Source organism: Eublepharis macularius, chromosome 9, assembly GCF_028583425.1.
Source record: "Eublepharis macularius isolate TG4126 chromosome 9, MPM_Emac_v1.0, whole genome shotgun sequence".
Classification (NCBI taxonomy): Eukaryota; Metazoa; Chordata; class Lepidosauria; order Squamata; family Eublepharidae; genus Eublepharis; species Eublepharis macularius.
In genome coordinates, this window is record NC_072798.1 from 87,700,318 (window position 1) to 87,726,737 (window position 26,420).

The 26,420-nt window shown below is 45.0% G+C and overlaps 1 protein-coding gene across 2 annotated transcripts; it reads left to right on the plus strand.

Annotated features, from left to right (window-relative positions):
- The first annotated feature begins 440 nt into the window (after positions 1 to 440).
- ALG12 (ALG12 alpha-1,6-mannosyltransferase) lies at positions 441 to 26,179 on the plus strand. Of its 2 annotated transcripts, none has more exons than XM_054988573.1 (10): positions 441 to 529; positions 5,029 to 5,221; positions 6,612 to 6,744; positions 7,078 to 7,251; positions 9,347 to 9,541; positions 10,955 to 11,058; positions 13,516 to 13,739; positions 16,331 to 16,500; positions 17,992 to 18,067; positions 25,667 to 26,179. In XM_054988573.1, exons 2-10 carry the CDS (start codon positions 5,060 to 5,062, stop codon positions 25,902 to 25,904), a joined length of 1,476 nt encoding a protein of 491 aa, XP_054844548.1. In that variant the 5' UTR covers positions 441 to 529; positions 5,029 to 5,059; the 3' UTR covers positions 25,905 to 26,179. The 2 variants fall into 2 exon arrangements, with proteins under 2 accessions (XP_054844548.1, XP_054844547.1); XM_054988572.1 differs by lacking the exon at positions 441 to 529 and adding an exon at positions 550 to 681.
- The last annotated feature ends 241 nt before the right edge of the window (positions 26,180 to 26,420 follow it).

The following is a 26,420-nucleotide window of genomic DNA, read 5'->3' on the forward strand; positions in this document are numbered from 1 at the left end:
ACGCCCGCTCCGACCAATTCGCGTCGCCCTCGCCGTTTGGGCCGCCCGCACGTGGCCCAATCACAACGCGCCACGCTCCGAGCCAATGAGAAGCCCACGTGTAGGGAATAGGGACAGGGCAAGAAAGAGGGCGGGTTCTGGGTAAGAAAGTGGGCCGGCAGGTCGTCCTGGCTGCCATGTTTAGAGCGGGCGAAGTGTTTCTTTGGCTGCCATTTTACGGCCGGGCACGGATCCCCCCGCCCCCCGCTACTACATTAAAACAAGGCGAGGGTGGGAGGGAATTCCTTCCGAAGTACGAGTTGAGGGCAACTGAATCCTTTACAGGTCAAATTTGAAATGCGGTTGCGTTAAAAGAAAGCGGGGGGTTGCCTTTACCCGGATGAACAACGGCAGCGAGCGCCTTTGTCGCTTCTTCAACGCAGAACGGTCACCTGACTTCCCCGGCTCCGCCCCTTTCTCGTGGACGCCACGGGTGTCACGTGACCTTTGGGGCTTGCTGTGTTGGGCGGCCACGTGGGTTGCTTGGCTGGTAAGTCCCGATTGGGGGAAGAAAGCGCCGAAGTGGCCGCGGCGTTGGCTTGGTCGCTTCCTGCTGTCCGCGGCCATCCAATTGCGTCGCGCCGGGAGGAAGGCGCTTCTCCTATGAATGGGAGTAAAGCTTCGTAATAAACACGGAGCCAGGTAGACGCGCGAGAGACGGGAAGGGGGAAGCGGGTCGTAGGAATGACCCGGGCAGGGATGATTTCTGGAGCCGGTGAATCTTTAGTGGAAGGAAATCTGCCCCTGCTCGGGCTCAGATATCTGAGTGGCTTTTCCCGAAAGGTGAAGTGGATTTGGGAGAAGAATTCTGTCCCTTTATTCTAGGGCACGGTGTCCTAGAATAAAGGTGTCCATGTGCCCCTGTTTGAAACGGTTACGACTTCAGAGAAGATACTTAGACATTTTTGATCCTCCCTTGTCATTAAAAATTCTTGCAAACTGAGAACAGGAAGGAAGGTGGAAAGAACCCCACCACAGTGGGTTGGGAGCCACTGATCTTCAAAATAGCAATGGAAAGGCCTGCGACAGCGGAGGCAGATGCCAGAGGGAAGGGGGCAGAGTGCTGACCCAACCAGTACCAAAGTCAGGACCGGTGCCAGGGGACCAAAGGAACCAGGCACGTGACATGTGAGCTGTATACTATACTGAGAACAGAGCTCCTTTCCATCGCCGAGTTGTACTCCATCACTGTGGTGCTGCTCCCTCCAGGGTGCATGGGAAGAGAAGGGGAGGCGTGGCACCATCTAGCACACATGCAAAGGAGTGCCTCTGTAGAGGCTCATGATCCCGCAGGAGGTGCTCCGTGACCTACTGGAGAGAGCCTGGCCACTGGATCAGACTAGCTTTATGTTTAGAGTAACGTAAAGCATTGTAGACATACCTGTTGTGTAGGAGAGCTTCACGGTTGTTGATGGGGACGAATTCACTCCAAAGGCCAGAGCTGAAAGCAGGGTGCTGGGAATGTAATCCTGGGTGCTGACGCTTGAATCCTGAGCAGCCATCTCTTCCGTCACCAATAACTTTTTCTCACATTCTTTGTCCCAGGACTTCAGGATGGTGCATTCTCCCCTCGTCCAGTTTGTCCTCATAACTACCTGGTGAGGTTGGTTAGGCTGAGAGAGTGACTAGCCCAAGTGAGCATCATGTTTGGAGGGGCCTGGCCCTGAGTCTTGCTCCAGTCTGACAACAGTGCCACAGTGGCTCTTCCACCTGGCCTCAGTATACATGCCTGTGCAGGCAACAATGTGACAGTTGACCAGTGTAGTCCCATTTTATATACTGGCCTTCACGACTGTATTGGTGCTGGAACATGAGGTCCCAACCATCATCTTGAATTAATCAGTGCATATTGATTTTTACTGGGCTTGGATCCAGAGGAGTTAGCCATGTTAGTCTGTAGTTGCAAAATAGTAAAGAGTCCTGTAGCACCTTTAAGATGATTGTAGCATAAGCTGCCTGCAGAGGCATGCATATGACGAAGAGAGCTGTGGTTCTTGAAAGCTTATGCTACAATAAACTTGGTTAGTCTTAAAGGTGCTACAGGACTCTTTACTGAGCTTGGAGGTTTTGTGCACTGAATAGGGTATAGCATAGTGGTTAAGTGGTTGAGCAGTGAATCAGCAATCTTCTGGTCTGAATCCCGCTGCTGTTATGAGTTCAGTAGGTGACCTTAAGTAAGCCACTCCTCTCAGCCCCAGCTCCCCAGCTTTATGTATGTATGTATGTATGTATGTATGTATGTATGTATGTATGTGAGTCCACCTTTCTCACTGAGATTCAAGATAGATTACCTAGTGTGAGATTGGCACAGACAGTATCAAGGACATTTCAATATTGTGGAACGGTGTTCCGGCACCTCTTGAAAGTAAGCACATGCCTGGTGGTCCCACCCCCTGATCCTGTTTCCTTCCATGCTCAGCCCAAGGCGTCCAGCTCTTTAGCTTTGGGCAGAGAGCAACACTTTTCTTGCCACTTGCAAGTGGCAAGAAAAATGCTGCTTTCAAAGCTTGTGACTTTTCAGCTGATGGGAGGGGGATCCCCCATCAGCTGAAAAAAAGCTGGAGCCTTGAAAGCAGCAACATTGCTTTCAAATACCTGCTTGCTTTTTTCAGCTGAGGGGAGGGGAGAGATCCCCCCTCCCCTCAGCTGAAAAAAGCAGTGGGGCCTTTGAAAGCAGCAACACTTTTCTTCTGTGTGTTTCTCCCTCATTTCCCTCTTGAGAGTTCCACCACCTCTTCCCCCCCACCACAAAAGCCCTGGTGCTGACTTTGTTCACTGCTCTGAATGGGTCCCAAATCTGTCTAGAAGAGTGATACATAAGCACATTTGTTGTTATTCTTTGGCTTCTAGGTTGGTTTGGCCATGAAAATTCATGTTTCTGTAGCCTTGAGGCTAGACTGTATCACCCACTACATAGGACTCCATCTAGAATGCAGTCAATTAGTGCAGAATGCAGAGGAGTTAGCCGTGTTAGTCTGTAGTTGCAAAATAGTAGAGTCCAGTAGCACCTTTAAGACTAACCAATTTTATTGTAGCATAAATTTCCGAGAGCCACAGCTCTTTTCTGCATCTAACGAAGACAGCTGTGGTTCTCGATAGCTTATGCTGCAATAAAGTTGGCTAGTCTTAAAGGTGCTACTGGACTCTTTACTATTTGCAAAATGCAGCTTTTGGGTTGTTTTTTTTACTGGTATGTGCTGGAACTGCATCTTTTTGAGGCTTTTCTCCCTTTTTATCCACTGAAAAGACACTGATTTATATCATGTGTTTTTAGTCGTACAAAAAAAGATGTTTACTTGTGGTCTGTTGGGTCTGAAAAAATCAAAGCTTCTGCAGAATTAGTAGTGAATAAATGCCCTTTCTGAATTTAAAAATAACTTCATATTTTGTTGTAGATGAGGTACTGTGTGAAACTTGTCCGCTTGGTTTACAGATGTTCCAAACCTGAATTTTATTTTTTCTAAAGGAATGGGTAATAGTTCGTTAAATGAACATTTCTGTGTAGAGGCAATGAAACATTGTACTTACTTGATGCAATGTCTGTTCTGTCGTTATTTTTTAAAAGGATTTTGTACCATTTGACATTTCGTTCTTGAAATATTGAAACTACAGGACATTCTGCATGAAAGTCACTCTGTTTCCATTGCATCTCTTACATTCTTCTGGATCTTTCAACACCAGAATGGAATTAAATCAGTAGCTGTATTTGTTTCTTATCAAAGCAAAGCAGTATGTGTTTATTAGCCAGAGGCTATCAGTACCAATTCAAAATTACAAATGATTGAACATCAGCAAGGCACACGCCATATAAAAACCAAACATTAAAAAAGCTCCATATTTCAGCAAATTACCTACATTTACAGTGCAATCATAAGAAGAGTTACTCCAGTCTAAGCCTATTGAAATCAATGGGCTTAGACTGGAGTAACTCTTCTTAGGATTGCACTGTTAAAATTTACTTAATAAATCAATCTTAAAAGTGTAATTAATCAGTCCTAAAAGTATAATTATTCAATTATTGTTTCTTATTTATTGTGGTCCTTTATGGCCTGGGGAGAGGGGAGGAGAGAAGGCATTATAAAGCAATAATAGTGGAGTCATCTTTGCTCAGAGCTGGAAAATGTCCCATGACAAGCTAAAGTTTCCTAATACAAACTTTTAAAAAGCTAATGAACATTTTTGTTATTTTGCTACTTTTACAGTGCCATCCTACACAAAGTTACACCCTTCTAAGCCCATGGAATTGGAAAGATATAATTCTGCTTAGGACAGCACAGTTAGATGTGTATTTGTTTTATTTGTCTAGAACAACAATTCCTCAGTCTCTCCAAAAAAACTGCCCAAGGCAGCTTATAAATTAAAATATAACAACAACACAAACATTAAAAAATGATTAAAAACAACTATTAAATACAAAGCCCATCATAAGAAATATAGACCGTAAAAACAGGCTACTAACATCTTAAAAATAACCGCCGTAAGACTAAAACAGTATTACAAGATCAACTCTTTAATTAAAAACCTGAGTAAACAGAACTGTTTTGGCCTACCACCTAAAAGAAAACAATGAGACTCAAAGGGAAGGGCATTCTGTAAGAGATGTCCCATTGCTGAAAAAGCCCTTTGTATGTGAGTAAGTAAAAGAAGAGTCGGTGTAAAGTAATTATTTCTCTCTATGCAAGTGTAATACCATATAGTCTGGAATATGACTGCAGAGGCCTGGGTTCATATCCATCCAGTCCAAGAAGCTCACCTGGTGATCTCGATTGTCCTGCACCTCCTTGGAGGAAGGATAAAATACAGTGAAATAAATAAATACCCAGAAACCAGTATGGAGGCAACGTAAATAGATTTAAGGTGCTGTGATAGCTTAGGATTTACTGTGTCAAAGCCAGGGTGCAAATGGTCAAGCTCACATTCATAGGACCTATCGTCTGTGCACATTGTAGATTTTTAATATGATCATTTTTTTCACTTTTGATCTCACAGCGATAATGTAGATGGGAATTTCAAATCCAGTATGGCTGAGAAGAAAACCACGGCAGGGCAGTTCTTGCTTCTCTTCCTGATCACCGCAGTAGCCTTCACACATTTAGCCATTTGCCCGTTTACCAAAGTAGAGGAAAGCTTTAACCTGCAGGCCATCCATGACATTGTGTACCATAAACTGGACTTGGAGAAGGTAAGGATATAGTTTTGGCTCTCTTTTGGATTACGATGAGTATGATACTGAGCTTGGATTTTTTTCCTAGAGCAAAATGAGTTTCAGATAGGGTTGCCGGGCCCCCGCAATCTCCCGGCGGGGGGACAGGGACCTGGCACTTACCTTCTGGGAGAGGGGGGAGCGCGTGCAGAGCGCGCACGCCCCCACAGGTGCAATGACGTCACTTCGGGATGACGTCATCAGGGGGCCGGGCGCTGCAGAATGCGCCTGAAATGGGCCGTTCTGCCGTGGATCGGGCCTGGTTTTGAGGCGCTGCGGAGCGCAGGAGTGTTCCTGCGCTCCGCAGCGCCTCAAAGCAGGCCCGATCCGTGGCAGAACGGGCTTGTTTTGGGTGCTGCGGAGCACAGGAGCGCTCCTGCGCTCCGCAGCTGCTGAAAACGGGCCGATTTGCCACGGGCCGGGCCCATTTTGAGCGCTGCAGAGCACAGGAGCACTCCTGTGCTCCGCAGTGGCCCTGATCCGGGCCCAAACGGGCCCAATCCCGGCGGCTGTGGCACACGGGAGCGCGCCACATGGCGGGGGAGCGTGCAAGGAAGGTGTGCGCCCCCCCCCCACTGCTCAGGTAAGTGGGTGTAGGGTGTGGGGAGCAGGGGCGGGAGATCCCCTGCCCCCACCGGGGGTCTGGGATCCCTAGTTTCAGATGACCAGTGGGCTCTTTAAAAGTTTGTTATGGTTTTATATTGTTAGGCCGCAAAATTATTTATTCCTTCCTGGATTTCTGGGTGAGTGTGGACGAGTAGAAACAAGGATTGAATGCTACCTTCCTTCCACTGTTCCCCTTTGTGAATGGGATTCTCCATTGTGGATAGAATTCCTCTGGAAGTAGGTGTTTTCTGCTCATGAGTATTGCATGTACATAAAGCACTTAATAATTGAGGCATGGTGCTCAGCAAAGGAAGGCAGTTTCTAGCCTTGAAACCCCAGCAGGTGCTGCCATGTCAGCTATGACTTGACAGGGCTTTCTACTACCACTTAATTTTCTTGGGACCGGCCAGCTGCTGTCCCTCTCGCTCTCTCTGGCATAAAACCTTCTTCTGTTCTGCACACCTGTCCCTCAGCTCCCTCCACTGTCCCTTAACTGCTTTTTCCAGCTCACAGTGCACAACATTCCAACAGCTCCCATTAGCTATTCTTAGGGAGAGGTAGTATTGCAGCTGTCTGGTACACCTGTTACACCTGCTAAGCCCGTTGAAGTCAGTGTACTTGGAAGGATGTAACCATACTTCGCATTGCACTGTTGAAGTATCATAAATGTCAGCAGGACTTTTATGTAGAGAAATATAACGAATTAATGAATTGGGGGGGGTTGTGGTTCTTTCGGTATTTTCTCTATTTTTTTTCATTGCAGTATGATCACCATGAATTTCCTGGGGTTGTTCCAAGAACATTCCTTGGTCCAATATTTATTGCTCTGCTTTCCAGCCCAGCCATCTATGTGCTGTCTTTGTTGCAGATGTCTAAGTTTTATTCCCAGCTAATAGGTATGCAAACACTTATTTGAATCAAGGAGGACTGTTTTTATGGTTGTATCTTAATGTTTGGTGTAATAGTTAATTGCGGCAGGACTCTAATCTGGAGAACTGGGTTTGATTCCCCCCTCCTCCGCTTGAAGCCAGCTGGGTGACCTTGGGTCAGTCACAGCTTCTAGGAGCTCTCTCAGCCCCACCCACCTCATAGGGTGATTGTTGTGAGGATAATAACACAGTTTGTAAACCATTCTGAGTGGACATTAGTGTAGAAAAATGTGTTGTGTAACATTCAGCTCTACCATTTTTCTACCACACATAAATACTTTTTTTTAATTCTAATCTAAGTTCGAGGAAGCTTGGGAATCTGTGTGATTTATGCCTTGTGGCGGCTGCACAAAGAAGTCCGGAAGCAGTTTGGTTCCACTGTGTCTGTGGTTTTCTGTCTGATCACTGCGACTCAGTTTCACCTGATGTTTTATTGTACTCGGACCCTCCCCAACGTGTTTGCCCTTCCTGTTGGTAAGTAGTTATAACAAATCTTGCCTATTGACTGAAATAATGTGTTGTTTGAGTGGTGACCAGTCATAAAACAGTATATTGGTAAAACATCATGGTAAAAAATGAATTGAAAATGGCTCAAGATAATCCTTTAGCAGTGTTAGTTTCAAACATCAGATACCAGAATTTTTGGTGTATGTGGTACACACTACCAAAGTAAAAGAGCCTACAGTAGATATTTAAAACATGTGGATGAATTATATCTTGTCTGTTCAAATGCCTTTGTGAATAGATCCTTCTCATATTATCCATTAACCTTTTGGGGGGGGGGGGACGTGGTGGTGGATGAATCCAACTAGAATTACTAAGCATGATGCAAACTTTAAGCTCCCATTGACCTTCTCCTGGAAATACTGCCTACATGGTACAGTCTAAACAAAGCTTCTCACAGTTGCCCCTTGAACATTGATCTGAATGCAAAGTATTGCTAGCAAAGCTGGGAAGATGGGACTTTCGTATAACCCCCCTTCCACCCTGTCATAGCCTGTAGGTCACTCCCAGATTCTGCTAAAGAACGGCATGGGGGCAAACTGGAGGGCTTCAGTGGGAAGGGGGAATTGTTGACAGTTGACCTTCCCTCCTCTGTCACCAGAAAGGCACATTTTGATCCAACTGAATGCTCAGGAACAGTAACCAATAGCTATATGCAATGGAACACTTAAGAGAAATTTGTGGAAAGACGGACCAATCCAGCCAATTTATGTCTGCTGCGTTGACCACTGATGTACACCAGGGCTGTGTTCAAGTGCCGTTTCTTATCTGCAAAACCATCTATGGCCTATCTTTCTTGTCTCACGGAATGTGAACCCACCAATCCATTAAAAACTTCAAAGGACCTGTTTTATTGATAAGGATAGGTCTTTGTGGGGGGCCCTTTTCAGTTACAGTGTAAGTTTTTCCTAAAGGGGCCTGTTAGACTAGATCAGGGGTCTGCAGCCTTTAGAATTAAAAAGCCAAATTACATCAAAATTCAGAGCAAGACATCAACAAAGAGCCAGTATACCAAACTCCGTTTGCTTAATTGAAAGTATGCAACTTAACTGATACTTAATACGCTGTTTCATAATCTGCAGTTTTTCTGCAGCTCAAACGCTGTGCTGCCTGTCCCTTGTTAGGAAGTGGTACAAATCTTAAACATGCACAAGAGCAACTTGCGCAGCTATTTTAGTGCATCAGAACTTGGATGTTCAGTTCCAACCTTTCCCTTTCTGTAAAGCTTCTCTAAGAAGCCCTTTAGTACCATCATATCCCTTCCACATACTGGTTATTCTACTAGCCCACCTACCCCTCCAATATACCCTGACAAAGACTTCCTTTTCTTTATTTTTTTAGATTAAAATTAATGCAATCTATAATTATAAACAATTAATTTGAAAAGTATAATTCATAACTGAATCAATCAAAAATTAGAAATAATAATAATATATGATTTATAACGTTACTTTACACTTAGCTTACCAATTCCCTGAACCACACCAAATAAACCCAACAACCCTCCTCTACTGTACAACCCCCCCTTAATTTTTTTTAAATAAGGACAAACAAAGGAGTAATCACATTTGCTAATACATTAATGAGCAGCCCTATCTATTACAATGTTAATAATAAATGTCACTACTGCCAAAATATTGATAATTATTAATAGGAATTTATGGGTATGACTAAAAGTTATATTGACAGAGGGTAGAAGTGTAACTATGTCAAAATCTGTTTTATAAATATAGAGAAATAATTGTACAGCAAGACTTCTCGGGAAGGTAGAGTCCCCTCCCAAACCCAGATAAACCTTCTCCTATTTCCTTTTCTTTATTGAAGAGCTGTATTTTGTCTCATACCGAGCAGCGCTTGGCTGTAGAGCCATAGGTTGCAGACCCCTGGCCTAGATAATTTTAGAAGAAAACGTAAGGCTTTTTGTTTAAACAGGCTTTCAGCTACAGATTAACCGAGGCAATTATGTGTGCTGCCGCTATGATTTGTTAAAGTGTGATCTTTAGCTGCTTTGGCACTTCTAACCTTAACGTCGGCCTTTTTTGTTTTGTTTATTTTTCATAACCAGTTCTGTTGGCAGTGACATCATGGATACAGCAAAAGCAGTTCCCATTCATCTGGTTCTCAGCTTTGGCGATTATTGTCTTCAGAGCCGAACTCTGTATCTTCCTGGGCCTGATGCTTCTAGTGATGCTATTCAGTAAACGGCTCTCCATTCTAAAAATGCTTTCCTATGCCGTTCCTGCAGGAGCCTTTTGGTTAGGTAGGTCCTTCAGAACTCAGCAGAATTCACTTCCCATATTCCCCTTCCAAAATTGTCTAGTTCACCTAAAAAGTTCTACATTTTACATTAGAAGATGAACCAAAGAGGTTTTCTTTTAAATGGACCTTCAAACTACAGATCCTTATTTAGCACGGTCCAACCACCAGCTCAGCCTACTTGGGTTTCAACTGAATTAGGGCTGGTTCACAGATGGCCGCCTTGTGTAAGCTTTCCACACAGGCACATACATTTTATATGAACTGGGGTATACATTCGTATTCAAGTATATCTTGTCCATGCCCTGACCTGCATAGCCCAGGTGAGCCTGATCTCATCAGATCTCAGAAACTAAGCAAGGTCGACCTTGGTTAGCAATTGGATGGGAGACCTCCAACAAAAAAACAGGGTTGCAGAGGCAGTCATTGTTCCCCGGAGACTGCTTCGATCAGCGGATAAGTGTTTACTGGTGGTCCCCGGCCCTAAGGAAGCCCACCTGGCTTCAACCAGGGCCAGGGCCTTTTCAATCCTGGCCCCAGCCTGGTGGAATGCTCTGTCAATGGAGACCCTGGTCCAGCGGGACATATTATCGTTCCGCCAGGCCTGTAAGAAAGAGCTGTTCCGCCAGGCGTTCGGTGGTTGAAGGAGGTGGTGCCATGTCGGCCTCCCACCTTTGGGGTGGGGGGTTCTCCCCACCATTGCACTTTAATGTACTTGGTTAATTTATTTTATTATTGCTTATTGTATGTTGATTTTAGAATTGCTTTCTTGTTTTTATTGATTTTAACTGTTGTTCACCGCCCAGAGCCCCTGAGGATGGGTGGTTTATAAATGGAAATAATAAATAAATAAATTGGCAAACCACCTTCATTAGACTTTTGTCATGAAAACCCCACCAGGGGTTGCCATAAGTCAGCTGGGACTTGAGGGCACTCTCCACCATCACATATCTTGTCCGTCTGCTCTGACTGTTGCAAAGGAGATTATGTGGACAGGGTGCGGTTCTGTGTGAATACCTAAATCCCAGCTACTACAGAATGTTGTATGTGTTGTATGAATATGGTTAGTATAAGCCTGAGGCTTACTCTGAAAGCCCATTGTAAAGTGAGCTTTACACTCTGGTGCCACTTGTAAACCCGCAGTCTGCAGGACTCAACCATTTTTAATCCAGAGACTTCTTGTTAACAATGACACGGCTCAAACAATGCAAAACAGTGGAGCCTCCCAGTAGAACACTAGTGACATTGTAGGATATTCTTATCCTACCCGTGTCTGTGTGGTATGAAAGCTTTTAGTCACCTGTGATCTATATCAGGGCCAATCTTTGCTTATATATAAATCAAACAGATTTCTGTAAAACACAAGTAAAAGGCTTCACTGTTTAGTTCTTTCTTTTTTGGATTTTTCTTCTTTTAGGATTAACAGTGGTTACGGACTCTGTGTTTTGGAGGCAAGTTCTGTGGCCTGAAGGAAAAGTGCTTTGGTATAATACTGTTTTAAATAAAAGTTCCAACTGGGGCGTATCCTTTAACTGTTGAAAGTACGATGAAACACAGGGTGCCTTATGCCAAATCAGACCGTTGGTCTGTCAAGGTCAGTAATGTACTCTAGCAGTGACTCTTTCTCATCCCCTTCAACCTGACTGTTTTAATTGGAGATGCTGGGGATTGAAACTGCGGCCTTCTGTGTGTAAAGTGGATTCTCCTGGGCTATGGCCTTGTCCTAAGTTGAATCAGCAGGTCTAGCATTCAGTAGATTTAATTATGAGGGGTTAAAAATGATTTCAACAAAGAAACCAATTGAAAAGCTCTCCTTGATTATTTCCCCATATCCAATATCATAATATAGTATCAGAAACTATAATTCAGACAAGATGATTTTGTTGGACCCAGTTTGTCTTTCAGAATCCCTAATTACTAAATTAGATTCTATATAGGTTATTTAGGAAAGAGGTTGTTCTGAATCTCACATGACCCAGTCGGGGCAGTAAGAGGTATTAAAGAAGATCCATTTCACACTTCCTTGGAAGCATCTCTGAGTTGTGTGTAGAGATGGGCATGAAACGAATTACGACCCCAAAAAATGCATGAACCAGGCCGGCTCGTGGTTCGTGGAAGCTTGTTTTCATGAACTTCCACGAACTGGTCTACTAGTTCGTTTGGGTCGTATTCAAAGAGCAGTTTAAATGGCCATTTCCCTAGGGCCATATAAACTTTCCTTGCCGTGTGGGCAGGACCCTTTAAACTGCCCAAACCCCAACCCCCACCCAGCCAGCCCCACACTTAACTTACCCTTCGGGCCCACGACGGGCCCGCGGCATCCTCCCCCTCCTCCTGCAAGGGGTGGGAAGGCCGTTTTCGGCCTCCTCTGCCACCCTGCCTGTCCACACAGTGGCAGAAGAGGCAAAAAACGGCCTCCTAGCCCCTCAAATGGCCACAGCAGCAGCCATTTGAGGGGTGGGAAGGCCCACACAGCAACAGAAGAGGCCAAAAGCGGTCTTCCCGTTCCTTGCTGGAGGAGGGGGAGGACGCCGTGGACCCGCAGGGGTGGAGGTGGGGGCTGGGGTTTGGGCAGTTTAAAGGGCCCTGCTGCTTGCAAACAGCAAGTCTGTTTAAACTATCAGCTGACAGGCGGCAAGGGGGGGCTCCCTCCCAGCTGCCTGCCAGCTGATAGTTTAAAGGGACCTGCCGCTTGCAAGGCAGAAAAGGGCCCTTTAAACTGTCAAATGCCCTTTTCCCTGCCGCTGCTAAGCGGCCAGAAGGGGCATTTAAACCCCACGAACCATGAACTGGTTTGTAAACTTGCCCCAGTTTGTGCCAGTTCCTGGTTCCTGGTTCGTGAAAACCCACAAACCTCATGGTTCGGTTTTTTTCTGGTTTGTGCCCATCTCTAGTTGCGTGTGGAAACAACATGCAAGAATGTAGACAGCAAAAATATAAGCTCTTTGTGCTTGGAGCTGACTTGGACTGTAGAGGTCTAATAATTTCCACAACTCTTCTGTGGAACTTCATTTTCTTATGAGTATCTCTTACCTTGAGCAGCTTTGTGGAAGGAAGACATTCAGCAAGAATAACTTTCTCTTGCTACAGTGCTGAAACAGTTCAGCTATTTGAAGATAGAATGCTGCAAGACAGTTGGCAGGGAAAGTTGAACTGCCTAAGAAGGGACAATTGTAAGCATGTGTGTGTCTGTATGTGCACGTGTATACCTGCTTTGGATAACATGGACTAAGTGAGTTGGACCTAAGGAGTCAAACACTGGATCCAGAGGCTTTCTTTTGCTTCCCTGTTGGAGGAAATCCCTTGCAGAAAGGGAGTCTTAAGATCCAACGCAGTGCAAACAGTTGGTACAGGTGATATCAGGGAATTTGATTCTCCATTATGTTTTTTCTCGAAGGTATATTATGATATACATTTGGGTGGCAATAATGGTAACAATAATCTTTTGATTTATATACCACCCTTCAGGACAGCTTAATGTCCACTCAGAGCGGTTTACAAAGTGTGTTATTATTATCCTCGTGACAATCACCCTGTGAAGTGGGTGGGGCTGAAAGAGCTCTGAGAGAGCTGTGACTGACCCAAGGTCACCCAGCTGGCTTCAAGTGGAGGAGTGGGGAATCAAACCTGACTCTCCAGATTAGAGTCCTGCTGCTCTTAACCATTACACCAGACTGGCTCACAGTATTCAACAAGATTTGGTAATGGAGCAAAGCTTGCAGAGTGGGACCTTCCCTCTTCCCACTTTCATTGGAGCCCTTAAGGTCCCCAACAGTTTATTCTTAGGGATCAGTGGGTTCTCGTGAACAGCATAGGGAGCAAATGGCGGGGGGGGGGGGGACTGTGACGGGAGAGCAAAATGGGCAGAAATCCTCTCCCACCTCATGATGGAAATGTCCTTTCCTTATTGGCTGAAACTGGTAGGATACAAGCCAGTATTTGTTTAAAAGAATCCTTAACTTCTTTTTCCTCTTGAAGACCTCCCCTTTCTTGTGGTATTTTTATTCAGCCTTGCCTCGAGCTCTGGGGTGCAGTATTCTTTTCATACCACTAGGCGCAGTAGACAGAAGAACCAGAGTGTTGATTCTACCTACTCTTGGCTTTATTTTCTTGTATTCATTTCTACCACATAAAGAACTTCGGTTTATCATATATACTTTTCCAGTCTTCAATATAGTGGCTGCCAAAGGCTGCTCCCGAATGTAAGTTTAGTATTACCTGTAAGCACAAATACATTGCTTTCAGTGAACACTGAAACTGTTTGCTAGTTCTTTAATGATGTTGAAAAAAATGATTTTAATTTGTTTCATTTCATTATATTTGAGAATTTAACACGCTAGATGAAATTGATTGGAAGATGAGAAAGAGGCCTGTTAAGATACCTGTCAGCAAGTAAGGAGTAAGATTATGGAGACATCTGGTGAGAACTTGTAAATACACAGAAAGATAAGCACTATAAATATATAATACAACAAAAGGTAGTTAACACACATAACCAACTATGGATTTCTAGCTAACTTCCGTTTTGAGTAGATCTTCATCAGACCATCTCTGTTTTATCCTGTTCAATTTTAAAACCCACCAATTCAAAACAAGTAGCTAAAACTAGTCTCTCACTCATGCTGGACTGATAAAGATCTACTCAAAATGGAGATTGTGGCTGGCAATCCATAGTTCGTTGTGTGTTAACTCCCTTTTTGCTATATTACGTATTTCTTCATTTATACTATTTATTTTTCTGTGTATTTACACACTTTCCATTGGTACACTGCATATTGTTTACAATTATATATATGCTTGTCATATTCATTCATATTGTGGATTCAGGTTTCAGTTTGCAGTTTACAATACACGCCTATTTTTGATAGCCCTTCTTGTAGTAGTGTATTTTGTTTATTCGTTATTTGAGTGTTCCTTTTTGTTTTCTCCAACCTGTGCTTTAACAGCTGATTGAGTTACACCTAGGGGTGTAGATGCAGAGGAGTTAGCCGTGTTAGTCTGTGGTAGCAAAATCAAAAAGAGTCCAGTAGCACCTTTAAGACTAACCAATTTTATTGTAGCATAAGCTTTCGAGAATCAAGTTCTCTTCATCAGATGCATGTACCTGTACGATGCATCTGACGAAGATAACTTGATTCTCGAAAGCTTATGCTACAATAAAATTGGTTAGTCTTAAAGGTGCTACTGGACTCTTTTTGATTTTGCTACCTAGGGGTGTGTACCCCAAAAAGATTCAGCGTTTTTTCCCCTTTCCGTTTTTTCCTGAAGCGGGAAAAAAACCTGGACTTACAAGAATCCCGAAGCGGCAAGCCGCTTCAGGATTCTGGTATTTAGCTCGCCTCAGTATGCTCTGTAAAGATTTGGAGCATACTGAAGTGAGGGGGAGCAAAAACCCCACCCACACCCACCCTGGGGCAATCTCAATCAGGCTGATCAGCTGGGCAGCAGGAGGGCGTGCGCTGTGGCCCCCGTGAGGCTGGGAAAGCCCGGGGTCAGCTCTGTGCCATCGCCATGGCCTGTGGGGTCTGCAGTGGCCAGCTGGCCAGCGGAGAAGGCTCCAGCTGCCTCCTCCAGCCCTTCCGCGGTGGCCATTTGAGGGGCAGGTAGGGCCTTCTCTGCCTTTGCTGCTGCAGCCCTTGCGAGGCCAGGACAGCCTGGAGCCGCCTCCTCTGCCGCCCACACCGCCTCCTCTGCCACCACAGCGGCCAGCTGGGCAGCGGGGAAGGCCGGAACCAGCTCCTTCACTGCCCGTGCCACCTCCTGTGCCGCCGCAGTGGCTAGCAGGGCAGTGGGGAAGGCCTGGATCAGCTGCTTGGCGGGGATCTCGCCGCCAAACAGCTTATCCGTGGGTTTAAATGCCCCTTTCTGTGCTGCTGCAAAGTGGCACAGAAAGGGGCATTTAAACCCCTTGAATCAAAGCTTCCTAAAGCGATAAGATTTGCTTTGGGAAGCTTTAATTCGGGGTTCCAAATCAGGCTCAGCACGTTGGGCCTGATTCGGAAATCTGAAATCATTGCGAATCGAATCCGATTCGGGTACTTACACCCTTTTAAGTCCATTGAAGCATTTAGAAAGATGTACCTCTGCTTAGGATTGCACTGTAAGAAAGCACAGAACTTAGCAGAAAGCTCAACAGAAATCTGGACATTGGAAGAGTTGAATCCACTTGCATGCCCAAACTGACTGCATTTACTTCAGCTAGGATTTGAAAATTCCTGTACATAAGTGGAAAGAGTTTCTGTGACTCTTAGATGTTGTTTCAGGTGTTGGTTGAAGGAAAAGCATTGGTACATATGTTTTGATCTTGAGGGACAAAGGAAGTAACTCTTCAGTTACAATGTGTAGAATTTCCAGTCAATTAAAATTAAATGTTCCCATTCAGTAGGAAAGAATCATTGTTGCTATACTACTAAAGAGCTATTAGCCCATAAGACATAATGTTGAAGTGGTGTCTTCACAGATAACAAAGTTGCCTCTGATGGTGCCTTAGAGATGTGAATGTGAAGCATGGAAAAAAGACAGGTATTTTTAAATTCCAGAGGGACTATTGAGCAGCTTAGTTAATAATGTCATCTCTTTGAAATTAGAAGGCTCACAGTGCAAGCCAGTATCTGAGAGACCCAAGTTTGAATACCCAACTCTTCCACAAAGCCCTACATGGGCTTAAAACTGTGTCAAGCAGTCTGTGCATTTGGCACCTGTGAAGCCATTGTAACTGTGTTTCCTGGTAGAATTCAGATCCTGTGAGAAGGAAAGCGCACTGACTCTGCTACGGTCTTTGTTCTGTCTACAGACTAAACAATTACAAGAAATCGTGGCTGAATAAGCTTGGGTCTCTATTTGTTGTGGCGCACCTGGTAGCAAACGCTGCTTACTCAGGAGTGTCGCTGTATGTTTCGCACTACAATTATCCTGGAGGAGTTGCGATGCAAATACTACATCAGTTGGTGCCTCGAAACACAGGTACGTGAAGCTGAGATAAAATTGCAGGAGAATCATTGTAGCTTGTATGTCTGACAGTCCTTGGGCCAAATGATGTAAAAGTGGATTTTGGAAGTGTTTAATTTGAACCGGGGGGGGGGGGGAGAGGAGGGGGAGATTTGGAGAGAGAAATGGTGGCATACCAGCGGTGATGGTGATTGTTAGGGGGGTTTAACAGCCGCTTCTCTAGAGTCTTACTTGAGGTAAGTTAAGGACCCTATCCCTTCTCTACTCTAAATCCTCCCTTCTCAAAACTGTTTCTTCCAATATGAATACCTCAGTTTTCTGCCCAATGAGAACGTAAATCAGCTTACATCATTGTTCTCAGTGGTGGTTTACCACCATGTTGATAGAACAGCTGCAATATTTGGAGTGTCCATGCAGACAAGAACCGTGGCATTTGTTTGTGGCCAGACAATGGTTTGGCAGAGGGAAGACCTGGTACAAGAAGCTGAGAGGCCCTTCAAGAAATTTTAAAGGAAAGCTCTGAGCAGCCGGATGGCAGCATCTCCTTGGCAGAGCTCAGTAGCAAGAGTTATAGATAATCTAGTCCAACCCCTTTCTCTATGCAGGAAATTCAAAATAGAGCATTCCCAACTGATGGCCGAGAGAACAAACCCAGGCTGCTCCTCTGAGGCTGAGACAAACTTCATGAGAGGTCTCTGAGGGAAGGCTTTCAGCTAAAAAAAAAAGTTTGAACACATCTAGCAAGTTCCAAAAAGTGCTTAATTCATTTTATAATGAAGACAGAGTCTGATAGCTTCAGGGTCTGTTCTCACCCCTACCACACTGAATCCCATCTTCACCCTTTCCCTTGGAGTCTGTGGGCCAAACTACAAGTGACAAATGATACAGGTTGGACACTTGTCAGCTTCCCTCAAGTTTTGATGGGAAATGTAGGCAGTTTGGTGGAATGTTGGACAAGTGACAGTTGAAAAGTCCATTGGACAGTAGTCGGAGAGCCAAGCTGCAAGACCAGGACACCTACATTTCCCATCAAAACGTGAGGGAAGCTGACAAGTGTCCAACCTGTGTCAGGCGTCACTTGTAGCTTGGCCCTGTATCTCTTTTTCATTCCTGTCTCCTACTGTGATCATTTTAAAGTCACCTCTGGATTCTATCAGAATTGTAGGGATCCGGTTTTGAACCTGGGATTATCAAGAATTTGTATTGTGCCCCAGACAGATTCTCACAGAAGCTCCTGTAGACTGAGAGCAGCCCTCTGTATTTAAAGAAGTGCTAACAAGCAGGTGCATTTTCACTTTCGCATTTCATCTGCAGTGTTTGAGGCAAATGTCTTGAGAGGCAAATGGAGAGATTGTATCCAAGTTGGATGCTTTAGCACCTTGTTCCCCCAGTTGTCATTGCAGAGGAAGTAACATTTCCGTTGGCCCTGTTGGCCCTTCCAGTATATGCTATGTAGAATGACTTCAGTAACTCTTATTTTGAGGTACAATTTGTTCTCTTTTTCAGACGTTTCTATCCACATTGATGCGGCCTCAGCACAGACCGGAGTCTCTCGATTTTTGGAAGTCAATTCAAATTGGAAGTAAGAAGCAGCACTTTTTCCCTCCATTTTTTCTGCATGACCTTTCCTGGAAATGTGATAATTGCTTTGTCTTGTACAACAGTATGCTTGTCAATACAGAGATAACGTACATCACCCCTTCTAACCCTTGCCAAGTCTCAGAGCATTGTAGAGAAAGCAGATGAGTAGCTTAAGCTTAGTGCCACAGGAAGGACCATCGCCGCCACAGACTCTCAAGCAGTCTGCTTCAGAGAAGGCAAAGCAGCAGAGAACTCTATTAAGGACATCTCTGAGACAGTTAAAAGTGGTTCTCAGATTTCTGCATGCTACTTTTGACCTGATTGGTGCTATTTCCCAAGGTCAGAGTCACTATAAATGAGTTAAAGAGGCAGAGAGTACCATGTCAGAGCCATCACAGTGACCTCTGAGATGTCCCTTCATGTTGCGGAGAGAAGAGTGGTGGTCACTAGTGATGTGCGCTTCGGGTTTCCGATTCAAGTTTTTAACCCAAATTGGGCCTGATTTGGAAATATTCGGGATTCCCAAATCTGCCCCAGCCTTGCTGAGCCAATTCAGAAATCCCAAAGCAAAGCTTTCTGAAGAGATTTTTATCATCTTGGAAAGCTTCGGGTAAAGCGACAGCAGCCGCAGCACCTTTCTAGCCGTTTGCATTCTCCCTCTTTCCCCTCCCATCAGATAAAAAAGATGGGGCTTGAAAGCTACACTTTTCTTGCCGTTTGCAAACGGCAAGAAAAGTACTGCTTTGAGCTTTGGTGTGCTCCGTAAAGATTCCTGACTCTTTACGGAGTGTACCGAAGCTGTTCAAACACCTGAATCCTGAAGTGGGAAACCTGAATTTTTTCAGAGCGCACACCCCTAGTGGTCATGTTGAAAGCAACCTGCCCAGTCTCATGCCACTTTAGGCTTTGCATGTCCTGGCCAAGATGTTCCCAGTCAGGTTGAAAGCAGCATATAAATTTCATGCTGCTTCTGTTTCATCCATTGTCCCTTCCTGTGTGATGTGACAGGAGAGCCCTTGAGGGCATTGCCTTGTCTTATGCGCTTTGTTTCCTCTATGGTCACACTGTGAGCATTAGAAAAAATGGAGGGAAAATGGCGGGAGGAAGCCTACCCTCATTTGTCAGATGTGCACCTCAGGTTTCACAAGATTTTCCTAGAGGTAAATAGTTGTATCTTTTAACTGATGGATATACCTAGAATATGGAGAGCCCCGTGGCGCAGAGTGGTAAGCTGCAGAACTGCAGCCCAAGCTCTGCTCACGACCTGAGTTGGATCCCGGCGGAAGCTGGGTTCAGGTAGCCGGCTCAAGGTTGACTCAGCCTTCCATCCTTCTGAGGTCGGTAAAATGAGTACCCAGTTTCCTGGGGGTAAAGTGTAGATGACTGGGGAAGGCAATGGCAAACCACCCCGTAAAAAGTCTGCCAAGAAAACGTCATGATGTGACTTCCCCCCATGGGTCAGTAATGACTCGGTGCTTGCACAGGGGACTACCTTTACCTATACCTAGTATATAACCATCTCCAGACAAGCTAGAAGATATATCTTGAAATATTTATAAATTTACTTAGAGAGTGACTCATGGGGAAGGGGTTCAGAACTTTTGCGGAGAGGTAAAACATTTCCCAGCATAGTAGGTCTTTTCATTTTTGGCAAAATTTTGTGGAATTTAAAATATATATATTATCATCTGTTTTTAATTAATTATTTTAATTAAATGAATAATAACCTAGAAGAAGATTTCATTTAGTACAGAAATGAGGAGTTTGCTCCTAAACGGAAGAAACTAATTTTACACAGACTGTTCTTACTTTTGGCACTGGAATGTTTAATGCTAATGAATGTGAATGTGTGAACCACACGATTATCTAGAAGCCAGAAATCTGAAGTCCTAAATGTAAAGAAAACTTGTTTTGTTAGATTTTCAACAAAGTTGTACTGCAGTAAACAATCTGAGGTATTTCCAAAACTAGGGAGATTTCACCTTTAAAAATCCAAACTACTATGATAAAACACAGAAAAGATTAGTAATGTTTAAGACAGATGAAAACTTACTGTCTTGTTTACTTCATTTATATCCTGGTTTTCTCCACAAAGAGGCTTACATCGTACTTTTCACCTCTATTTTATCCTCACAACACCCCCAAGTGTGTGAATGGCCCAGCAAGCTTCCATGGCAGGATGGGGATTCAAACCTGTGTGTGTGTGTGTTTATATGACTATATGTTTTTATTGTATTTATATATACATTTGAAATACTATTTAAATGTTTTAATATTTTTTTCATTTTGTGTTTGCCACCCTGGGGACCCTATTTGGGGTGGAAAGACAGTATATCAGTAGTATAAATAAATAATTCAATATGCTAACCTCTGTACATACTCGCTCGCTATGTCAGGGGTCCCCAATCTTGTTGAATCTGTGGGCATATTTGGAATTTTACGAATGGCTGACATGGAAGTGGCACCAATCACAAAATGTTCACAGATTCCAAACTACAAGTATCCTTCTGTAATGGAGTCAGCTGATTCTTAACTGGTGCTCCTTGCAATATGAAGTTAATGCCTCCTGGGTCTTTCCGAGAGCTGAACTACACAAGATGCCTGACATGTGTAGAGTTAATGCCTCCTGGGTCTTTCTGGGCCCGAAACGTGTAAAGTTGTCACGCTCCCTGGCCCCCCCTAGGGGTGATGGCGGGTCTGTGTCCAAGGGAGATGCACGGTGCAGGTCTGTCCTGGGTTGCCTAGGCGGCCGCCTGGTCAACCTGATCCAAGGAGGGGTCCCGGGCCTGTGAGGGCTCCCCCTTTAGACCTCAGAATTGGTGTTCCAGTGTCTGAGCTGGCTTGGCTTCTTTTGCACCGGTCTCACCTGGCCAGCTGCCCCTTCAACGTCAGGGGCAGACTGGGCTTCTCCTCCCTGGCCTGGGTCTGGAGCCCTCCTTAAATAGCCACCTCCCTTAGGGCCAGCTCCACCCCGTCTCCCATGAACCTGCCCCGAAGGCCATCCCCACCACCTGGGCTAGGGGTGGCCACACCCGTTTGCCCCACCCGTCCCTGGGCAGTTGGCTGTCTCTCCTGTGTTCCTCCCCCTTCTCCCCCCAGACGGCCCTCCCTTCGCCTGATGGGCAGGTGGGCCCGCTTCTCCCCAGGGAGGCTAGGCTGGGGTGTCTCTGGCTGACGAAGGGGGAGGGCCATCCCGCCCCCGCCTCCCCTGATGGCTGCTCGGCGAGTGGGGTTCGCCAGGCTGCTGGGCGCCTGCGCCAGCATCCTGCCACGCCCCGGCACCTCCTGTGGCTTCTGCTCCGGTCCCCGCCCTCTGGCCCGGGCTGCATCAGCGGCGGGGCCAGGTGCCATGTTGCCGGGGCGGTCACTGTACGGCCGCGCCACCACTCCTTTCCCCTCCGGCAATCTGCCGGTAGGCCTCGGCGGCGTCAACAATCCTCAACTGCAATGGCGGGCCTGCAGTGAGGCCGCCGAGCACCACCGCGGCCACCACTCGTCCCTCGTCGTCTGGGACCTCGGTGGGGTGAGTGTCGTCCAGCCAGGACTTTGGGTCGGGGGTGGGGGGAGGGTTGGCCAGTCCGAGGATCGCTGGGGCTGCCCCTCGGAAAAAAGTTAATGCCTCCTGGGTCTTTCTGAGAGCTAAACTACACAAAATGCCTGACACATGTAGAGTTCCCGCATGTTTACCTGGGAAGTGTAGTCGGGCCCCGAGTGGGGCCTGACTACACTTCCCAGGTAAACTTACAGGAACCCAACATGTGTCGAGCATCTCATGTAGTTTAGTTCTGAGCCATCTCTGACTCCATTGAAGTGGAAGGGAACCAGGATTGGCTGTTGGCTTTGGAGAACAGATGGTTTGGGGAAGTAGCCACTCGGAAACATATAGGTGAGCGCCACACTGGGAATCCCTCGATTATGTCCTGAAGTGGACCACCAGGCACTTAGGATTTTAGTATTTAAATAAACTCAGTGATTCATCAGGGACATTTGAACCATTTCATCACCATGCCTAGATTTGCCTCAAGGGAGAAAAGAAAAAGGACAGGCACTTGATTATCTTTGACTGGAGACTTGACTGCAACCAGCTTGACATGAATGCTAATCCAAGGCAGGCTCTCTCATCCTGGCCTTTATAGTCCCTGCATCAAGATGAAAGGATTTATCCAGGCAAGGAATTTTAGAATAATAGTATGCAGGGAAACCTCCATCCTAATAACAGCTCCAGTAGTATCCAGAAGCAACCTATTGCTCGAGGAGTTGGCAGGTGTTTACTTTTGCTAATAACCTGCCCAGACTTTCAGCTACAATCGGCAGATGAATCTGATATGCTGTTTGAATGAAGTTGCTGAGGAGGGCAGGCCATTTGCCTAGTGATCAGTTTGCGAAATTAAGATCTGCAGAAGTATGTTCTCTGCCATTTTGGATATCTTTGTCTGACTTTCTGTTGCACAGAAATTGGTCCCTTTTCCAGTCTTAACTGGACCTACCTGACCATATGAATCCATGCTATGATCCCATTAAAACTGGACTGTTGCAATGTGCTGTACATGGGGCTGCCCTTGAAGAGAACACGGAAGCTAAAAATGGTGCAGAATGTGGCAGCTATAATGTTGACAGGAATTAAGTGTTATGCACGTTACCCTGAGTTTGCCACAGAAAACTCCAGTTTACTTCTGTGTTCAATTCAAGGTGTTTAAACCCCTTCATGTCTTGGAACACGTGTGTCTACAAGACCACCTCCTTCCACAGATCCCCACAGGGTAGCTCCGATCATTAGACCAGAGATTATTAACAGATCCCTGACTCAGTTTACCGAGAACTGTTTATGCGCAGGCTTGGATTTTCTTGGTGGACACTCCTGTTTTATGGAAGAAGCTTCTGAGGATGTGAAGAAGACCCCAGCCTTGCAAAGACTTTAGAGGTTCTGTAAGACAGAGCTTTGCCAATGTACTCTTTGGTGGGTTGGGAATGGAGGTCAGCGATGGCGGAAATCATTGGTTCTCGTCTTGTTGTTTGACTGTATTTTTGTGATGTGAGATTTTAGCTGACTTTAATGATAAAAGCTGCTTTGAGAAAGCAAGCAAGCAAGAAAGAAACATTATCACTGTTCACAACCTACCAAAGAGTGACAGTAGTTACAAGGGAAGTTAGTAGGGAAGAGTGATTTGTGTATTGCTGCTAATCAGTTCAGTATGAAACAAAGTTACAGATAGCAGAAGATAATGCAACGTTCACCATCTGTAGGCTAAACTGTGGTGTAGGGCCGAGGGCCTTTAATGGGTGTGATTAACTGGAGCCAGCCAGCCAGGCTCTTCTATTAGCTCCCCCATTTCCTATTTCCTAATGCAACTTTCTCCACCCTCAGCTGATGCTGGAGGATGTGCGTGTTCCACCCAAGCTAGTACTGCCGACTCAGTCCATAAGAGCAAAGGAGGGCAGGCAAATCAGTAGGGAATCACCTTATCTTTCATTGGAATTACCTTGCACAGTGAAGGAGAAAGGATGCAAAGTGCTGATGTAGGAATTTCCCTGGACTGTATGGTGGAAGCTTCTGTGAGGCCAGAAGAGATCTTTTTGGAACTAGAAGCTGTAGAATAGGTATGTTGTAGAAACATTTTGAGATTATTCAGCAGCAAAGCTTCTTCCATCAAACAGTCCACTGGCTAAAAAAAGTTTGAAAGGACATACAGGGTTCATCTTCTTGCATATTAGCCTGCCTATTTTCCAGCAGTTATACTTAGTGGCTTGGGAGCTACATGTAGCTATTCTGAGCGCTATTCCCCACTTTGGCATCGGCCTCATGTTTCAGGAACGTGGACAAGGCCCTTGTCCCACTAGGGTTTGTTTGCCAGAAGAACAAGTAAGCAGCAGGCCTTCTTAAGGTCCCATGCCAGAGATGGAAGTAAATGTGGCTCTTTTGGTTGACGGTAATTGAGAATGTGGCTCGTCGTGAGCCATGGAATGAGTACCACGGCTTTACAATTTTTTTTGCGGGGACCTCTCAAGGTACTCTGGCCTTCTGAGGTGAAAGTTCAAGATGTATGGCCGCCTCAATGGTGGTGCCATGTCTGTGGAGTTCTCTGTTCTTTGAAACTGATGTGGTTTTGTTCAGAAATCACTTTTTCCAAATTGGAAGCTCTTACAGAACATTAAATGTATCTGAATTGGTTGTGGGTACCAGTTATTGAAGGAAAAGGTATCCTGTTGTTTATACATTCCAAAGCTAAGTTGGCAATGATGTCCACATCCAGCTTCAAAAAATGAACAGAAGAGGGATTGGTAGAATAGAGCAAGACTCCAGTAGCACCTATAAGACTAAGAAAATTTTTGGTAGAGTATGAGCTTTCGTGAGTCACAGCTCACTTCTTCAGATACCTGTCTTGCTCTTTTCTACTGCTACAGACAAACATGGCTACCCATCTCGAGCTATCTCCACAAGAGGGATTATTATCCACAGCCCAGAGTTCCAAGAGGGTATCTAAATCTCAACAGAAGAGCAAGTCCCTTGGTTTGTAACATAAGTGGTATCATAAAATCCAGTTTCAGTAACTGTGTGCGCTCCGCTAAGTGTCTCGTTCTTGCCTATCTTCAGAAAACGGTGGAGCATGCAACCACAGAGGCCTGTATAAACTGAATGCATTTTCCTCCTATATCACCAGTCACTCAAACAGAAGCACTTATATACCCTGTTTCTGTAGATAGGAGCAGTTACCAAAGTGAGCCAGTGTTCTGTAGTTTATAGGGTGCTGTGCATTGTAGTTCTGTTTGCGGGGGGTAGGGGTGAAGACTGCTACCATACCCTTATAGGCTTCAAGTGATGTACAGCAGCGGTACTCAATCAATGGCTCATGGAGAGCCACTGTTACAATTACTATCAACCAAAATTCCACATTTACGTCCATCTCTGGCACGAGGCTCACAACTTACCCATTGCCCTAATTCAACAGGCAACTTGCCCTTTCCACCGACAGTGGCTGTTGCAAGGTGGAAACCATTTGCTAACTGCAAGCCCCACCAGACAAGGTCCGTGCCTGCTTTCCGGAAACATGGGGTGGTTGCCACTTTGGGGAATGGTGCTCAGAAGAGCCACAGGTGGCCCTCAAACCACTGAGTATTATGGCTCCATAGTGGCTGCAAGCCTTCAGTTTGGTGTTTCAGTGTCTCCTTTGTCACTACTAGAGTTCGAACATTTTCATGTTGGAACTGCTGCCTGCACTAGAAAGTTCAGAGTTTCTGTCATATTCTATCTTGAATGTTCTGTATTTAACTCCTTAAAGCGTGTGGATTGCACATCTGCAGATGACAGCTGGGCATTGACTGAGGTTGACCTAGTGGTGCCACCTTTCCATGGCAGCCTCTATTACTGTTTTTTTAAAAAACCAGGTATAGTTATGCCACAGTGGTCACACACCAGAGGCCTTATAAGATCGTAGACATGGCTTTTTGTGCTTGCAGAGTGTCAAGGGTAGCGTGGTAGGGCGTCGGGCATTATCAGAAAAGAGGTCTTGTACTTCTTGTTGCTGTACATGGAGATGGGAACCTTTAGAATGGGCCAGTTGTATTTTTAATGCTTTTTGTGATGTTTCTTTTTCTGTTGTAGGTATGACAAGCGGGAAGACCTGAAACCAGGTGACCAGCTCATGTTCTTGTACACGCACATACTTATGGAGATGGACCCTGTTCACGTGTCACATTACAAGATGACCCACCGCATATTGGCACAAATCCCTGGGACTAGTGGGATTACCTTGAATTTCACCACATTACCTCCATTTACTTTAAACTTGAGATCCCAACTAGTATTGTTAGAAAAGCTTCCTACTTCTCCAGGACCATAATTTTTTTTACAGACTACACACACATTTTGGAGTGAAATTATTGCGCTAATTCAAAACCGTAAGGCAGAAACAGTGAGAGATCAAAAGAAGCACTATTTTTTCTTTCTTTGAGCCTTCTGGTATGTTCTAAGGGTGTGTACATGTACGCAATTATATATAAAGTAGTTGTACATATTTCCATATAATTGAATGCAGAAATGTTCTATATGTTTATGATGTGATGTACAGCTTAAAGTTGATACACTTCTAATAAAATGTGCAGACTTTAAATGTAATTATGTAAGTATTACTACTGTTTGTGCTATTAACCATCATGTGAAATTTTAATGTCATTTTGGTCAATGCCATATCTAAACTCATGATAACTGCTTCAAAGGATCTTCTAGCAATTTATAATCTTGAGGGCAAGATTATAGTCTATCTATTCACTGAAATTCCTGGGTTACTTGAATATACATTGTAAAAAAGTCCAACGCACACAGCCCCCAAATTATGTGGCTCATCTAAAATTTGAGA